Raw genomic sequence first — 16,242 nt, forward strand, 5'->3', positions numbered from 1 at the left:
TTGTATGTACAAATAGAAAAATGTATTTCCCAAATATAAAGTTATTCCAATACGTGTACACCGGGTCATCTGCCCAATTAACTTTGCTATAAAGCTTACCAAAGTTTCCATTATGGCAAGTGGGTCGAAGGGTCAATGGCCTCCGGACATTATGAATAACGAATGACAATATTTGTGAGATTTTCAGGGTTTACAGTGGACCCTCGATAATCTGGACACTTTCGTTCCCAGGCTAAACCGTCCGGATTACGAGTTTTCCGGATGCCGAATTTTGTGTTTTAGTCAACTCAATTGTTATATTAGAGTTACTCCTCTTGTACTTCTCATGGGGCCTCTAAGTTGCTTAAGTGGTACGCTTTGTTTGTTTGTTTGTTTGATTTATTAACGTCCTATTAACAGCTATGGTCATGTAAGGACGGCCTCCCATGTATGCGTAGTGTTGCGTGTATGTTGTGCGAGGTGCGTGTTTTGGGAGACTGCGGTATATTCGTGTTGTGTCTTCTTGTATAGTGGAACTATTGCCCTTTTTATAGTGCTATATCACTGAAGCATGCTGCCGAAGATACCAAGCAACACACCCCACCCGGTCACATTATACTGACAACGGGCGAACCAGTCGTCCCTCTCCCTGTACGCTGAGCGCTAAGCAGGAGCAGAAACTACCACTTTTATAGACTTTGGTGTGTCTCGGCCAGGTGACAGAACCCAGAGCCTTCCTCACAGGGGCGAACGCTCAACTCAAGGCCAAAAGTGAGGCGATGCCAAGGGAGGCATTAGGAAAGATAAAGTCATTTAGGAAGAAGAGAAAAGATAAGATCCTAAATTTAGTCGCCTTTTACGATCATGCAATAGGGGCAGCAGGTACAATTCTAACGCCCTACCTGCAGGGCCGAAGTGGTACGCCATCCATCATCGTCATCAACAGTTGGAATCACTTGGCCGAGAGGGATGTCATCTTTATCCTAGAACTGGTAGTCGGGAATATATCTTTGTGTGGTTGAAACAGTTGGCAATTGTGGTCTGACTAACAGTGTCCCATCCTGATGTGGTCTTCACCATCCGGATTGACTGTTGTAAGTCAATGGTCTGTGGATCTCCCCTCTCGACGCAGTCAAGGTAGTGTCGTACCAATGTCTGTCTGTAGTATGCTTTAAAGTTCTTGATGATCCCGGGGTCCGTAGTTTGGATATGTGATTTAGTGTTGGGCGGTAGGTGGTGTAGTCTAACGTTCGTCAAGGTGCTGTCACAGACATGGCTGTCAATGTTGTCGGCGAGTAGAATAACCATGCGTCCGTCCCTGTAGTCTCATCTGTCGGTCAAAGTCCTTTATTCAATCCTGGAATAGTAGTGACGTCATCAAGGCTGGTTGTAGCGGTATCTGATGTGGGTGTTAGGGTCGTAGGTCTTTCTGAAACATCTGGGTCGTTGGACTTTTGTAATGATAAACGGCTTGAGTTTGTGTGTTCTGGTGGCGTTCGAGGTGAGGGGACGGTTATCCTGTTTTTAGATATCTTCTTTCCTTTCATCGCCTGAGTAGCTAGTGTGTAGTTGGGTCCGAGTTTGTAGAAAAGTCCCGTCTCGTCAACATTATAGATGTCGTCCGGTGAGTAGTTGCATAAAACTTTGCGTAGTTGGTGTCATCCTGATGTAACGCTGTTGGACTCTCCTTGGTTTATCTTCTTCTTGATTCCATGTTTGTCTTTAAATCGATGACATGTTTGCTTGATTAATTAACGTCGTATTAACAGCTATGATCATGTAAGGGCGGCCTCCCATGTATGCGTTGTGTTGCGTGTATGTTGTGCGAGGTGCGTGTTTTGGGAGACTGCGGTATATTCATGTTGTGTCTTCCTGGATAGTGGAACTGTTGCCCTTTTTTCTAGTGCTATATCACTGAAGCATGCCGCCGAAGACACCAAGCAACACACCCCACCTGGTCCAATATATTAATGGGCGAATCAGTCATCCCACTCCCCGTATGCTAAGTCCTAAGCAGGAGCAGAAACTACCGCTTCTATAGACTCTGATGTGTCTTGGCCAGGGGACAGAATCCAGAGCCTTCCCCACAGGGGCGAACGCTCAACTCAAGCCAAAAGCGAGGCGGTGCCAAGGTAGACATTAGCAAACATAAAGTCAGCTTGAAGAAGAGAAAATATAAGATCCTAAATTTAGTCGCCTTTTACGGTCATTTTGCAATAGGGGCAGCAGGCACAATTCTAACGCCCTACCTGCAGGGAACGAAAGTGATTCATCTTGAAAACTTATTTAACAAGAGTTCTATTGTTACACAATTCGAACCTAATAAAGCCTACCGAAGCATAAACATTTACACACCGCAACATATCTCGCACACATTGGAGGTCGTCCTTAAATGGCCATGGTTGTTAATAGGACGATAAATCTAATACGATAAACTCGAATCTGGACAGAGCCAAAAGTGAACCTCAACATTCAATCTATAAAACAATTGGTTTGCAGCGAGTTTTTGTTAAGGAAAACCAATATCGTTTATACTATTGGTCTTGCTTACAAATAGGCTAGAATGGCGGGCCATAATAGGGATCAATTTTACCAAATCGTTCAGCTATATGAATTAATAAAATCGTTCAGCTATATGAATTAATTTTGTCTATAGTATCCTGTAAATTTTTTGGAAGTATGGTAAGAAAGAGATGAAAGTGATAAGCAATCATTTATGCATCATTTGGCTTGTCGCGTGTTGCCATCGACGAAAGAGCCTTGGATTTTGGATACATTTAACAATAGATATGGTTGTTCTTCCCCAGTTTACATCTGAAAAGAACAGTACAGATTTCCATCCTTAATTTCGGATCCGAAATGCAATATGTACAAATACTGCCCTCGGGAAACCTACAAATGAACTTATCCATTATTTACTTTCTGAGAAATAATGGTAACAAGAATTATAATCGGACGGACGAACCACGGACGAAAGACCCTAGAGGTATCGTGATGGCCACCATTTATATATCATTTTTCTGCTTTTCTCTTCGTTAGTTTTCCCTTAAAATCTTTAATTTTTAAGCGAATTGAAATTTTCGTTACAAGCAAGCTAACACTGAATTAGGCCTTGAAAACTTAATTTCAAAACGCGATTAAGATTTTTTACATGACATATCTAGGTTTTAGGGAATCGACATTCATGTATAATAAATAATCAAGGAAACCATGCTATGCAACACATGTAGACAAGATCTAAATGAGTTAAGTAAGGTTTTTAACAATATTGTCCTTGTAGTGACCGAGGTTAACCTTTAAAATCTGGGCGTTACATAAATTATTAAGAATTGAACTAAGAATAATATAAATAGCTACACAACATCAGATATCCAGTTAACTACGTATGCATATATATGTACATCTGTTAATTATACATGCTCAGTTTCCCTCTCCAACTGATTCAGTAGTTATAGTATTAATGGTGCCGTTGGATGTTGCATGCAACATAAAAATACTATTTTGATAAATGACAAGTAAAATTGAATCGGCATGTGATACAGTACCAACACAAACAAACACACACACACACACACACACACACATGTACTTACCACTTTACCACTTTACGAATAGGAAGCTGGGTGTTCTCGGATGGCAATTCTCTCGGCAGCCGTTAAAGATACGGTGTGTTCAACGCAGTCCTTACAGAACTGGTTTCTTCTGTCATGCTTGGCAATGAGGTTATTGAACACATGCATGGCCTTTTTTGGGACATGTTGTCTGTCGAGTAGCGAGATATTGCCTCCTGTGCAACAAGAAAATTTGTGAAGAAAATGGCATAAATATACCAAGTAACAGTAAAAGTATCCTGTTTTTATCGTCATGTTGTGTGAGGAATAAAACGTCGCTAGGAAATGCTACTTTATATATGGCTGAATACTACGTGTAGCTCTTTGAAAAATTCGGCAGCAAGATTTGCTTAATTCTCGTGGAACGTGCGCTTGTGTTCATGCACGGATTTATTGACACGTGTCATTAACACTATCCATGTATGTATGACTGTATGTCATTCACTCGATTGGCTGAAGCGTTCAATGCATTATGGACAAATAGCAAGTAACGTAAATCTGTGTTTATGTCGATATAAAATGATCGACTGGACCCACTGTATGGTACCGGAACCGGATATAGCTACCATGCAAGCGGTAAACTTTAAGTACAGAATGCAAGTTCAGGTTAGTTTTTGTTTCATTCTGATTATTCTACGATTGTTATAGCTAATAATAGTTGTGGATAAGTAGTATGTGTGCGGTAACTTACCAATGATAATCAGAAGTGTACTGAAGTTTCTCTAGATTTCTCTCATTCACACAAAAGTAGAGCCTGGTACCTCGAATTTTTTTATCACTCTTTATGAACTATTCTAACTAACCCAACAGAAACGTTATACATATTAAAGCTACAATTCCTATTTCTGATAATGTAAATACATGTATTTATCGTTAAATCGACGTAAAAATATTGTCTTTGGTATACGGCGAATAGGTTTTAGGTGTACGGCGAATAGCATAATTTTTGTTTTCCATTGTACGGCGAATAGCACGCAATACAGATTTTTGTACTTATTAGAAGGTCTGTTTTCAGATATGGCTATCTACAGATGTGCCTATTGTCACATAAGATCAGAGAACAATAGATGAATTATAGATCATCTCACTACTGATCATTGCAACAACAATAATGTCAAATATTCTGGACAAGACGGCATTGTTTTCAAACTTAAATTTCGAAATAATCCCAGAAATATGCAGACAACAGGGAAAGCTAATCTCTGTCAAAGAGGAAGCTGAAAAACTCTATTTGTCAAGGCATCACTTGCTCAGTAGACAGTCCGTACTAAAATTTATGGAAGCTTTCGGATTCGTCCTCTGAATTAAAAATTACACATCTAGATAACGAGATTCTCCCTGAAGGACAAGACATCGACGATTGATGTAAGGAAATTCATGATTTATTATCTTGCGTTGTTGAAGAACTGAAACGAAAAGGTAATTTTGAAGAGTACCTCATTTTTCTTAAATTGGTAAGTGATGGGAAATTCCTTCTTGACAACATAGCATTTCTGCTTTTTTTTGGATGTTGTTCACTGGTTTGGTCTCGAAAGTTCAACATCAGTGATGAGATATTCTGAGGAGGTCAAACTCTTTTGGAGAACTGGGCTACAGATGTTTCATGGAAGTTTCCTTCGATTCATGGACGGTCAGAAATGTGATGGACAAATCGAAGGTGATGGATCAAACGGTTGTACATGTACGTTTGCAGATAAATCTAAGGGCAATTTTGAAGTACCAGACCGGAAACTTCTGCAGAATGAGACAAAATTTGTGAATGCTAATATCCCAGGGATTCTACACAAAATGATTGAGTCTGTCGGGAAATGTGATCCCCAGCAAGTCTATTACATCTATGAGCACATCTTTTTTTCACACTTCTAGATTTGAGAAATCAACATGACACGAGTACACACTCCAACTACAGCGCCTCAACTCAATTTACTATGTATTAATTTTAGCAACATTGTGATAAAGAAATTTATTTAAATACAAATTTAAAAACTTTTAAATTTCAGGTCTAAGGGAGTAAAGGGACATCTACTTACTACAACCTTAATTTTAACCAATGGTGATTCGAGTAAAGCTTCAAGTATAATTGTATCTTTTAACCTGTCAAAGTAATAACGAAATTCCTTGTTTTTTCTTTTACTTTGTCTCAATCACCAGGGATCACATGTTCGACAATGTCTTAAGGGCAAAGCGGAAGGCGAGACGAAAGCTAGCAAAAATTACTGAATCACATGAGGCAACAAGAGGGGTTGCACCCGTCCGACAGTACCATAAGTGAAACGAGAGTAAGGTTCTTACTCATAAGAGACTTGGAATCTATGTGGAGTACAGCTACGGAATACAATTTTACAACGGTGACTTAAATGAGGACATAACTCTCAATTGACAACTTGATATTGATATTGATAACTTTTCTTCAACAATAATTGTAAAACAGTTTGTTGGATAATTCACACTAGATTTGGTAGATAATAAACATGATACATCTGAAAAAAAAGACAAACATTATGTCTGGCATGTCAAGAAGTTAATTTAGTATAAAATACTAAATCATGAAGGAATCGGCATTGTCATATATACACATTTAAAGGTATATCCAGGATAACGCTTTGTAGATTGTATACCTATTCGCCTTACAGTCGAATGCCTATACGCCGTACACTTGTTTCCAAAACAGCAATACGCCGTACACGAAAGACAATCTTTTTACGTCTATTTAATGATACATACTTGTATTTACAATATCAGACATATGAATTGTAGCTTAAATATGAATGTCATCGGGGTGTGGAATCATGACAAAGAATAGGATCTGTTCGTAGTAGTTTAATGGTGACAAGAAAAACCTACAAAAGACAATACAAACATTCAAACAATCAAACTCACCGGAATATTAACGCAAAAGATTCACACGACCCTACACTCGTATTACATGCTAGTCAACTTACCAGGCTTCCTGAAAGGCGAATCCTATGGATATAAATATATCTATACTTCCGTATCGCTACCTTCTGTATAATATGAACAGATCTGCTGGGCTCTGCTCGCGCAGGAGTCCAGCGATGAAGTGCCAGAGATATGGGGAGAGGAGGAAAGCTAGGGAAGTGACGTAGATATGTAGAAAAGCATGCAAGGCAGTTGTTAACAGAGTTCAGGTCGGTGTCACGTCAAACCAGTTTGTCGACATTCCACAACACATTAACACATACACTGGACATGAGTTCACGTAAACAAGGAAATGTACACTACATAACCCTAGCACCTGTACACAGGTATACAGTACCCATACATGTCCAGGTAAATACTATGACCTGGGTCACATACTCCCCCCCCCCCCCTTATGGAGAATGTGTCCCACATTCGTGAAAAATGCACTGTAGATAACTTAAGGCTACACTTGAATTCTACAAACTCAAATATTAGACAATTACCTTAGGGTACTAAGTTTCTACACATGCATCCTATCTGAGGAGGACTGCGTATGAATAGAAATAAAATGAAAATAAATATTCTTAAAATACATTCTTAATTAAGTCGTGACAATGAATAATCACAACGTCCATCTGTAAAATAAAACAAATGACTTAGTTTGATATAAAAAAAAACTCTAGGTTGAGCCTTAGCATCAGCTCAACAACTTATACATGAAACATGAATACGATTTAGGACACAACAGTTCCTTTTGAAGCTCCTGGGTAACTTCGGTAAGAGACATACAATCTTACAAAATGTAAACACTTAAAAAGTATTAATAATTATTTAAAATGGTTTAAAATACTTCTCCGGTGGGTTCCCTGGTTACAATCTGGGACTCAATCCAAACTCCCATATCGATTTGGGGGATATCGGGTTCTCACTGGACGTGATGCCCGCTCCGTACTCCCCTGTGTAACTGTAACCCCAGGGAAACCGCACTCGGGGTTAATGGTGGTAACGGGTGTACCCGTGGTATCTAGAGATACTGACCTGGCGCTACTGGGATCTAAGCCCCTTGAGACCTCCCTAATGCTGGTACTACAGGGGGATAACTCTGGTCGCCGTTGTTGTGGAATCGCATACCGCTGCCCACTACCACTACAATTCGAACTACTGGAATCGGAGTCAGTATCGTGGCTGGACCCCAACCCTCTCCTCGACCGGGTTAACGGAACTGTTGGAGCTCTGCAGCTCCCTTGTTCCCCCATTTCGTCAGTGGGTAGTATTGTGAAGGGTAACAGCATATTCCGGTGCAAAGTGCGCAGAGGCCCAGTCCCCTTTTCACACCGCACCTTATAGACAGGTATCTCTGTATCGGTAATGCAGACCACCCTATATGGATCAGACTCCCATCTATCGGCTAGTTTGTGTTTCCCTTGGAAACTCACCTTTCTAACTAGCACTCGGTCCCCAACCTCTACGGCACATTCCCTTACCTTAGTATCATACCTGGCTTTGTTTCTATCAGCCTTGCTGCTAGCCTCCCTAGCCGCTGTGTGGTATGCATACTCTAATTTCTTTCACAGCTATTTGACATATGAGTCATGGTCACTTACCCCATCGTTGCCTTGACCGATACCTAGAAAGGCATCTTTGGCAAGCTTAGGGTGCCACCTAAACATAAAAAAGTGGGGAGAATAGCCTGTAGAGTAGCTTTTCGTAGCGTTATAGGCATGGACCATAGAGGAGACGTATGCTTTCCAGTCTTCCTTTTTCTCAACTGCTAATGTAGCGAGCATGTCCATGAGAGTCTGGTTAAACCTCTCGGCGGAACCATTCCCCATAGGGTGATAGAGAGTGGTTCGGGTTTTCTTAACTCCAGCGAGCTTACACAGTTACTTGACAAGCTTAACTTCGAAGTTACGACCTTGATCGCTATGAAACTTCTCTGGAAAGCCATAATGAACTATGAAATTCTCATACAAAGCCTTGGCTGTGGTGTAAGCGGACTGGGTAAGACAGGGCACAGCTTGTGCGTATCGTGTAAAATGATCTACTATAACCAGTATATTTTCATAACCGCCTTTTGATTTCTCTAAACTAAGGCAATCAATACAAACCAACTCTAATGGTTTTATAGTGAGAATTGGCACCAAGCCGGCAGCTCGTCTCACAGGAGTTTTTCTCCGGACACATCGCCCACATTGCTCTACTTTGGACACTACATCTTTTTCTAACCCAGGCCAGTAAAATCGCTGTCGCGCCAGCCATAGCGTCCTCTCTTTCTGACCCACATCATCGAGGACACCCTTTAAAGCTCGGGCTTGATAAGCTTTTGGGACTAAAAGTTGCTTGACTTATTGTCTAACGTAGCGATCCGGTACAAAACGCCCTGGTCTAAAGAAATGTGTCTTTGCTCTCTGAGATACTTGAATACTTCAGCCGACTCATTCTTTACCGCTTCTCCCCCTGGGAAAAGGTCGCCACTTAACAAAACACTCAGTCTAGCTAGAGCAGGATCTTTCCTTTGCTCTAAAGCCCAATCCATCCTACCTAACTCTGTGCCTACATCCTCCCCAGCCGAAGGAGGAGCAGTCCCGTCCGACACCGAAGCAATCAGTGGTACTGAAACTATGGCTGACTGACATATTGCTTTAACTGTGTCTGAGAAAAGCTGTGGTTGACGGGAAAGGCTATCCGCGTCTGTATTAAAACGCCCCGCCCTGTATGATATAGTAAAATCATACGCAGCCAATGCGGCTACCCAGCGATGACCCGTAGCATCTAACTTAGCGGTCGTAAGGACATAAGTTAATGGGTTGTTGTCTGTGATCACTTCAAAAGACGTACCTTAAAGATAGTCATGAAATTTGTCAGTGATCGCCCATTTCAGAGCCAAGAATTCCAGCTTGTGAGCAGGATAATTCTTTTCACTAGGTCTAAGCCCACGGCTTGCGTAAGATATGACAACTTTCTGGCCCTGTTGGATTTGGTAGAGAACAGCACCTAAACCAGACCCACACGCAAAGGGCTGGGAGTAATCAGCATAGCCTAACACAGGTGGACTTACCATCTTTTCTTTGATAGTGTCAAAGGCAGTCTGCTGTTGCTCACCCCAGGTCCATTTAGCCGGTACTGTTACCTTTTTATGACGATTCTCCTTGGCCCTTTTTGTAGTACCATGGCCCTTCAATAACGCATTGAGGGGCTGAACTATCTTAGAATAGTCCTTGACGAATCTCCTGTAGTAACCAACAAACACTAAGAACTGGCGTAGTTCTTTGATATTACTGGGTGTAGGCCAACTCTTTACAACTTTGGTTTTATCTGGATCGGTACTAATGCCCTCCTCTGACACTATATGCCCTAGGTATGCCACTGAGGTCTTAAAAAGCTCACATTTGGAAGGCATTAACTTGAGGCCAGTTTAACTAGTTTGGCAAATACTGATTGCAACCTCCTCAAATGTTCATCAAAGGTTTTGGAAAATATGAGTATATCATCAATAAAAACGAGACACCCACGGAGGTTCAAATCACACATACATTTTCCCATTAACCTCTGGAATGTTGCAGGGGCATTGGTGAGTCCAAATCCCATTCTATTACACTCATAGAATCCGAGATTACCCACAGAGAAGGCTGTCTTATGCTTATCATCCTCCTCCATTTCCACCTGCCAGTAGCCTGACCTAAGATCCAACTTAGAGAAGTATTTCTATCCACTGAGGGTATCAATTACATCATCGAACCTAGGAAGCATATACGCATCCTTCTTGGTTCGATTGTTTAACATTCTATAACCAATACAAAACCTTAGCGAACCATCTTTCTTTCGCACCAAGACTATGTTTGAGGAAAAGGGACTTTTTGATTCCCTTATCACACCAATACCCAGCATATCTTTCACATACTGGCGTACTGGTATGAGTTCCTCGAACAAACCTTGGAGGCGAACTCTTCTATATGGTTTACTTAAAGCGTTTGTTCATCCTACAAGTTTCAACTCTATGTCCAGCATTGTCCAATTGTACTACGGGGTACTTGCCTACAGACAACTTGGGGTTCTTAGAGACAAGACATGACTTCCAATTTACTTGAATTGCCCTGGCTCACTTCAGCCATACAGCACCTCTAGTCCAAACAGACTTTAACCAACAAGACAACACCTAACATCCTCAGGATGCTGACTGAGGAAACAACAAATCTGGTAAACACTCTGTTGCTAGACAGTCTACAATCTGAAACACCTTGGAAACCGTTCGACTACAACTATGACTTTGTCCCAATAGATACAATACTTGGCAGTATTGTTACATGATCGTTAACCTGGACCCTTCCATACATTTGAATTGAAGTACTAATCACCCTAATGACCCTAGGACAAACTAGCATAATAAGATCATTGCCCTCGATTCCAGTGTTTCTCAGTAACTAAGTTGGGTCAACTTGCTATTACAGTTGGAACGAGTCCCCTTAACACACTCCATCAACTACAACTAGACGACGAAAGGTTGAACCTTGTCTATCCCATTTTGTCTTGACATAGAATTATTATCCAAAACCAGGTACACAATGAAAGCTACCTTCATTCCAGCATCGCAACCCCATCTAAGTATGGAATAACTGGACAATCCTTCCTATCATCCTGGTCCCTACACTGCCTTAATCACAGTAGTTCCTACTAATCACCGACAAATATTTCCATCTTAACATGGTTATCTGGCGTACTGATCTAAAATAGTGAAGTTGGTAATACTGGTGAACCTCATCCCGAAGCGGTACAGTAGTGAACATGCACTCTATATAGCCTAAATAGTTTAATTTTGACCCATTCGGCCACAAGAGACTTCCAACCCCAAAGTGTCTAAACTATGAAGATTCCGTAGTGGTTCCATCGACCTGAAACCATTTTGTGCTCCCTGATATAGTAAGTCACCATTGACGCCACTATCTATAAGTGCTGCTATACTTAACAATCATCATCTAGAGTTACAAAACCCTCAAATAGAGACATCTACTAATCTTTCAATCAAAGTAATCCTGGCCTTTAGTTTCAGCATCAGAGGTTACCACACGGCCGACCAGTAGCAACCCCTACTCTTATTGGTTTTGTGCTATTACCATTTTTCCTACCATGACCTTGACCTTGCTTCTTATCATGACAATTGTGCTCGTTTAAGAGCCTTGATCCTGACCTTATGGTTATTGCTACCCTTCAACCATTCCCAGCCCTTACCCTTTATAAGAACTGTTTGTTCCTGAAGATTTTCTACAAATATACTAGTCAGGACAAGCTGCACTCTGGGCCATTCACTGTCAGCCTCCAGGGCACTAAAAATCCGACAGACTCACGGAATCAGAATTCTGCCCTCGATCACAGAATGCTGATTGAAAGAAAATCCTGTCTGAGCTGCCTTACAGGACGGAATGAACAATATGTAGGCTCAGGAGTAGCGAGAGCCAGTATATATCAGTGCATGTTCTGTATCTCCTTTTATCAACCCTCCTGATTCTCCTCTAAGGTAGCTTGTTCAAAGTCCATTATATAATGTAGCTCAAGACAAATGCCTAGTCTAGGCTTTTAATTGTCTAGACTCATGGACAGGAGTAGATGAAAATCGGATCCCAAAAATCTTGACGAAGCAACTCACTCTCAGAGGACATCTGGAATCCTAGTGATTCCTGTATTTCTAACGCCAGACAACTAAGCAGCATGGTTTCAGCGCAAAAGCCAACATGTGCGAAATACAGGTACAGCTAATTGTATCTAACTTGGTAGAGAATTAGTGCAACTGTGTCATCTAACCCCCCATGTGACCTCAAGCATCCGGGCGTGTCCTATGCCCACTCCACAATATCGCAACGCATCGCGCCGAGGAGCAAGAGGACACACACAGATTACCGACACATCGACGGTACTACCCCAAGACAGACACTTCTTACACCTCTCAACAGCGCCACTCTCTCGTGTGTAGGAATACATCCCCCTTAAGTGGCATAGGATCTTCACCCGAGAAACCAGTCGGGGATTTTTGGTACTCCTTTGGAGGTCTGGTGCCCGAAAAGAGATGACAGACGTCATCATGATATGACCTACCATAGCTACGCTTTGGCAATGTTCCGTCATCATACTTGTCCCGTCCATCGCTGTGTGGGGTACTCGTCTTCAAATAATCAAAATTGGGCAGTTGCTCCCGCTTAGGGGTAATGGTAAACTTACCCGTGGCACTCAACACCCTGATCATGGCCATCTCCTCTTGTGACAAGATGCCGCCAGCAGAGGTAACATCCACATCGTTAGATTCGGCCATGGTTTACAATATACTAATGGTGAAATAACAGTGAAATACAAGTTAATAAGATACAAATCTAACACCAACAGTAACACACCTACAACCAACACCAGTAACAGGTAACTCGAGTTAACCAAGTGATTGGGAATCCCATACCTACAAGGTGTCCGAGACAATTTACTGGCATTAGTCGACGTAGTGTACTGTTATACAAAGTAGTATGAAACAATAAATATGTAATAAAAGTGCAGTGTATGGCACTACACACACTCTCTCAATGTGGACACAACAATTTTTTTCAGCCAACAGCGAGCTAAAATGGGCCCGGGATGAATACCATCCTTGTATAACCCAAAGTTTATTGAAACCCGATAAGAACTATCCTTCGACTTCCTATAGCGAAGCAAATAAACCCTCAATGAAGGTGATGTAACCCCCAATTCATAATTTACATAATGCAAATAATAATTGAGAAACTCAATCCTTTCTCTCAACTCAATATCCTGAGGTTTAAAGAGGTCAGGATTTGAATGCCCCTTACAAGTATTCCACCCTAATTGAATAGGAGGGTATCTCTACAAACACCACCTTCACAGAAGGAAATAAGCTGATAAAGTTCCTAAACCTTGTAATATACTCAACAAGGTATGACTGAGCACCGTGAAATGACTTATGACGCAAATTTATAAAAGAACCCTGCTTCACAGTCATATTACAGGTACCCAACCAAATATATAGTGTCAAACATGAATGAGATTTGGCTAAGCGTGGAAGATTTGACTGGAGCCAAGGCCAATAATCTGCAAATCGAGCACCAGCCTTAGCTACAATTTCCAGATCTACTCCAGCACTTATAGCTAAATCGAGGTTCCTTCGAAAGTAGAATCCCTTACAAGAAGTCAGAATAATTGGTTTACTTATTACGCTATATATCCTATTCTCTAGTGGTTTATCTATAAATTTCTGCAACTTTGAATTCATTACAGTACAGAATTAAAAGAATCTGAAAAAAACAAACATGCACAATTTACAAGAATATTACTTACAAATTACAGACTATGACCGCTACTACTCTGCCAACAGCTCCGCTGATATGTATAGAAGTCTGGCTTTCCTTCTGCATACCTACTCTGCAAAATAGATATACAATTAGTGATCTCAAACACTAATAGACGACGGCGAAAAGCAACATCGCAAAATAATGACCCTAAGTGTATAACATTTTCGCTAACGCAAATCGTCATCCACCTAGAGTATCGTACATATATATACACAGACAGGAACAAATAGTCGATAAACAGACAATGCAGTCAAGTCAGTAATGTCATAAGAGACTGTTAATACGTGAATGTAAAGTAAAGAATTACAGAAAATAGGGGAAAATGCAAATCAGCGGGTTATTTATGCTATAATCAAATGTATACTACAAAAAAAATATATAAAAATAGACTCGTTTAGCCTGGCAAGCTGACCGTCACCCAGCTCGCTCGCGCAACACCATACTTACGCTCTCCTTCCAAACAACGAAACACATAAGAACACAAATCAAACAGAAAGAAGAAGAACAAAAAAAAAAATTCAAAAGTCCGCCATCCTCTCCCAGGAAACACCAGGAACAGGAAAATCTCTGCCAGTCAACTAACACACCGGGTCAACACAGGATCCTGGAGCTCGGCACATGGATAACCCGAATGTCAGTCGCAATCGCGAGGCCTCTAACAGTTAGCAGCAAAGAATTGGCACACATCGCCGCCTGGTTTCCCGCACAAAACTGATCGTTGGGCGCCATTTGTCGGTAAAGAATGAGTCGGCTGAAGTACGCAAGTATCTCAGAGAGAGACGACACATTTCTTAAGACCAGGGCGTTTTTCTCCGGACACATCGCCCACATTGCTCTACTTTGGACACTACATCTTTTTCTAACCCAGACCAGTAAAATCGCTATCGCGCCAGCCATAGCGTCCTATCTTTCCCTTGGTGACCCACATCATCGTGGACCCCCTTTAAAGAATTAAATTAAGAATAAAAAAAGTAAATTAAATTTAAAAATTAAGTATTAAATTTAAAAATTAAAGAATTCTTGCATTATCATGCCGTTTGTACTCACATCCCCAAATAAGTTATCTGACTTGGAGAAAGGAGGAATTAGTGTGGCGGGATTGGACTGGGTCGATCATCAGTGACCAGCTCAGTCGGTAGAGCACTTGGCTAGTATTCTGAGGGTCCCGGGTTCGAATCCCGGTCTGGCCGCTACATTTTCTCCTCTCCTGTTACAAAATTGGCGCCCAACTAAATAACCCACTGTGGTGGTGTTTGGAAGGGTCTCGTGTGTCTTCGAGGGCGAAGACTTCGAGAAAGGAGGGAGGAGTGTAGCGGGATTGGACTGGGTCGATCATCGGTGACTAGGTAGCTCAGTCGGTAGAGCACTCGGCTAGTATTGACCAGGGTTACATACTCCCCCTCCAGGAATCAACTCTTCCTCGAGTTTCCATGGGTCACAACGATTCCTTCGCAGGTATCGTGAAGTATCATTCCCGAGTCCCTACATGGGCGCCAATGTAACAGGGTGCAGGATTTACAATAAATTTAATACCTGCCTCTGCCAGGGATCGAACTCGGGACCTCTGGATTACTAGTCTGACGCTCAACCGATCGAGCTAAAGAGAAGTTCTCACTAGCCGAGCGATATATTGCGGCTAGTATTGACCAGGGTTACAGTTACGCGGCTCTTTTGATGTACATCATACGACTAAATTACCTGTTTTATTATTTTGCCTCCAATTTAACTATTAGATAGTCCAGGGGTGTAAAGATCGTAAGGGATCGGAACCTCTGGAGTATCGAGGATGGGATGACACAGAAAGTTCCAAATCGGGGTTTGTATCAGCGTACTTTTAAAACGCCTATACATGTATGTCTTGAAATTACCAATCGAAAATTATTCTAATTATAACTATAAGCATTCGGTCTGTAATTTGCTACTGTCGCTCGAAAATAGGAAATGAACCCATGGGAATTGAATAAAATTTGTCTCATGCATGAAATATATAAAAATGACGTGGCCGAGTACTTTTGGCACGGTGTATTGCCCAGTATGCATCGACACTATTTAAGTGCCTAAGTGTGAGGCATACAACGTATTGAACAATGAGTATGTGTTTGTACATACAGGTCCCTACAATTTAGATGTGCGATAAATTGGATCAGTACTTATATTATTTCATAAATGTATTGGAATTTGCATATATCCTAGCGCTTAAATGTTATGAAATAAAATAAGTTTATGATTATTTATTAGTGTTTGCAAATATCTATTTTTCTTAAGGGTCCGAATAATTCGGTGAAAACCCATAAATTACACACGTTCGACGTCACATCCATCGGCGAATCGAGCGTCAATATCTTTCGCGTGATCACTCTCGACGAGCCTATTAATGTCGCATTATC

The 16,242-nt window shown here is 41.3% G+C and overlaps 1 protein-coding gene and 1 long non-coding RNA gene across 2 annotated transcripts in view; both read right to left on the reverse strand.

The window, feature by feature from the left end:
• LOC138335615 (uncharacterized) overlaps positions 1 to 6,687 on the reverse strand; it is a 28,276-nt gene extending 21,589 nt beyond the window's left edge. Inside the window, exons 1-2 of the long non-coding RNA XR_011210309.1 lie at positions 6,533 to 6,687; positions 3,581 to 3,766 (exon numbers count right to left, since the gene is read on the reverse strand). This is a non-coding gene — a long non-coding RNA (uncharacterized lncRNA). The remainder of the gene's footprint in view (positions 1 to 3,580; positions 3,767 to 6,532) is intronic.
• A 2,664-nt stretch (positions 6,688 to 9,351) lies between these two features.
• LOC138334657 (uncharacterized) lies at positions 9,352 to 9,912 on the reverse strand. The gene has a single exon (XM_069283295.1). It carries the CDS (start codon positions 9,910 to 9,912, stop codon positions 9,352 to 9,354), a length of 561 nt encoding a protein of 186 aa, XP_069139396.1.
• Positions 9,913 to 16,242: the final 6,330 nt, after the last annotated feature.

This window comes from Argopecten irradians, chromosome 11 (assembly GCF_041381155.1).
Source record: "Argopecten irradians isolate NY chromosome 11, Ai_NY, whole genome shotgun sequence".
Taxonomy (NCBI): Eukaryota; Metazoa; Mollusca; class Bivalvia; order Pectinida; family Pectinidae; genus Argopecten; species Argopecten irradians.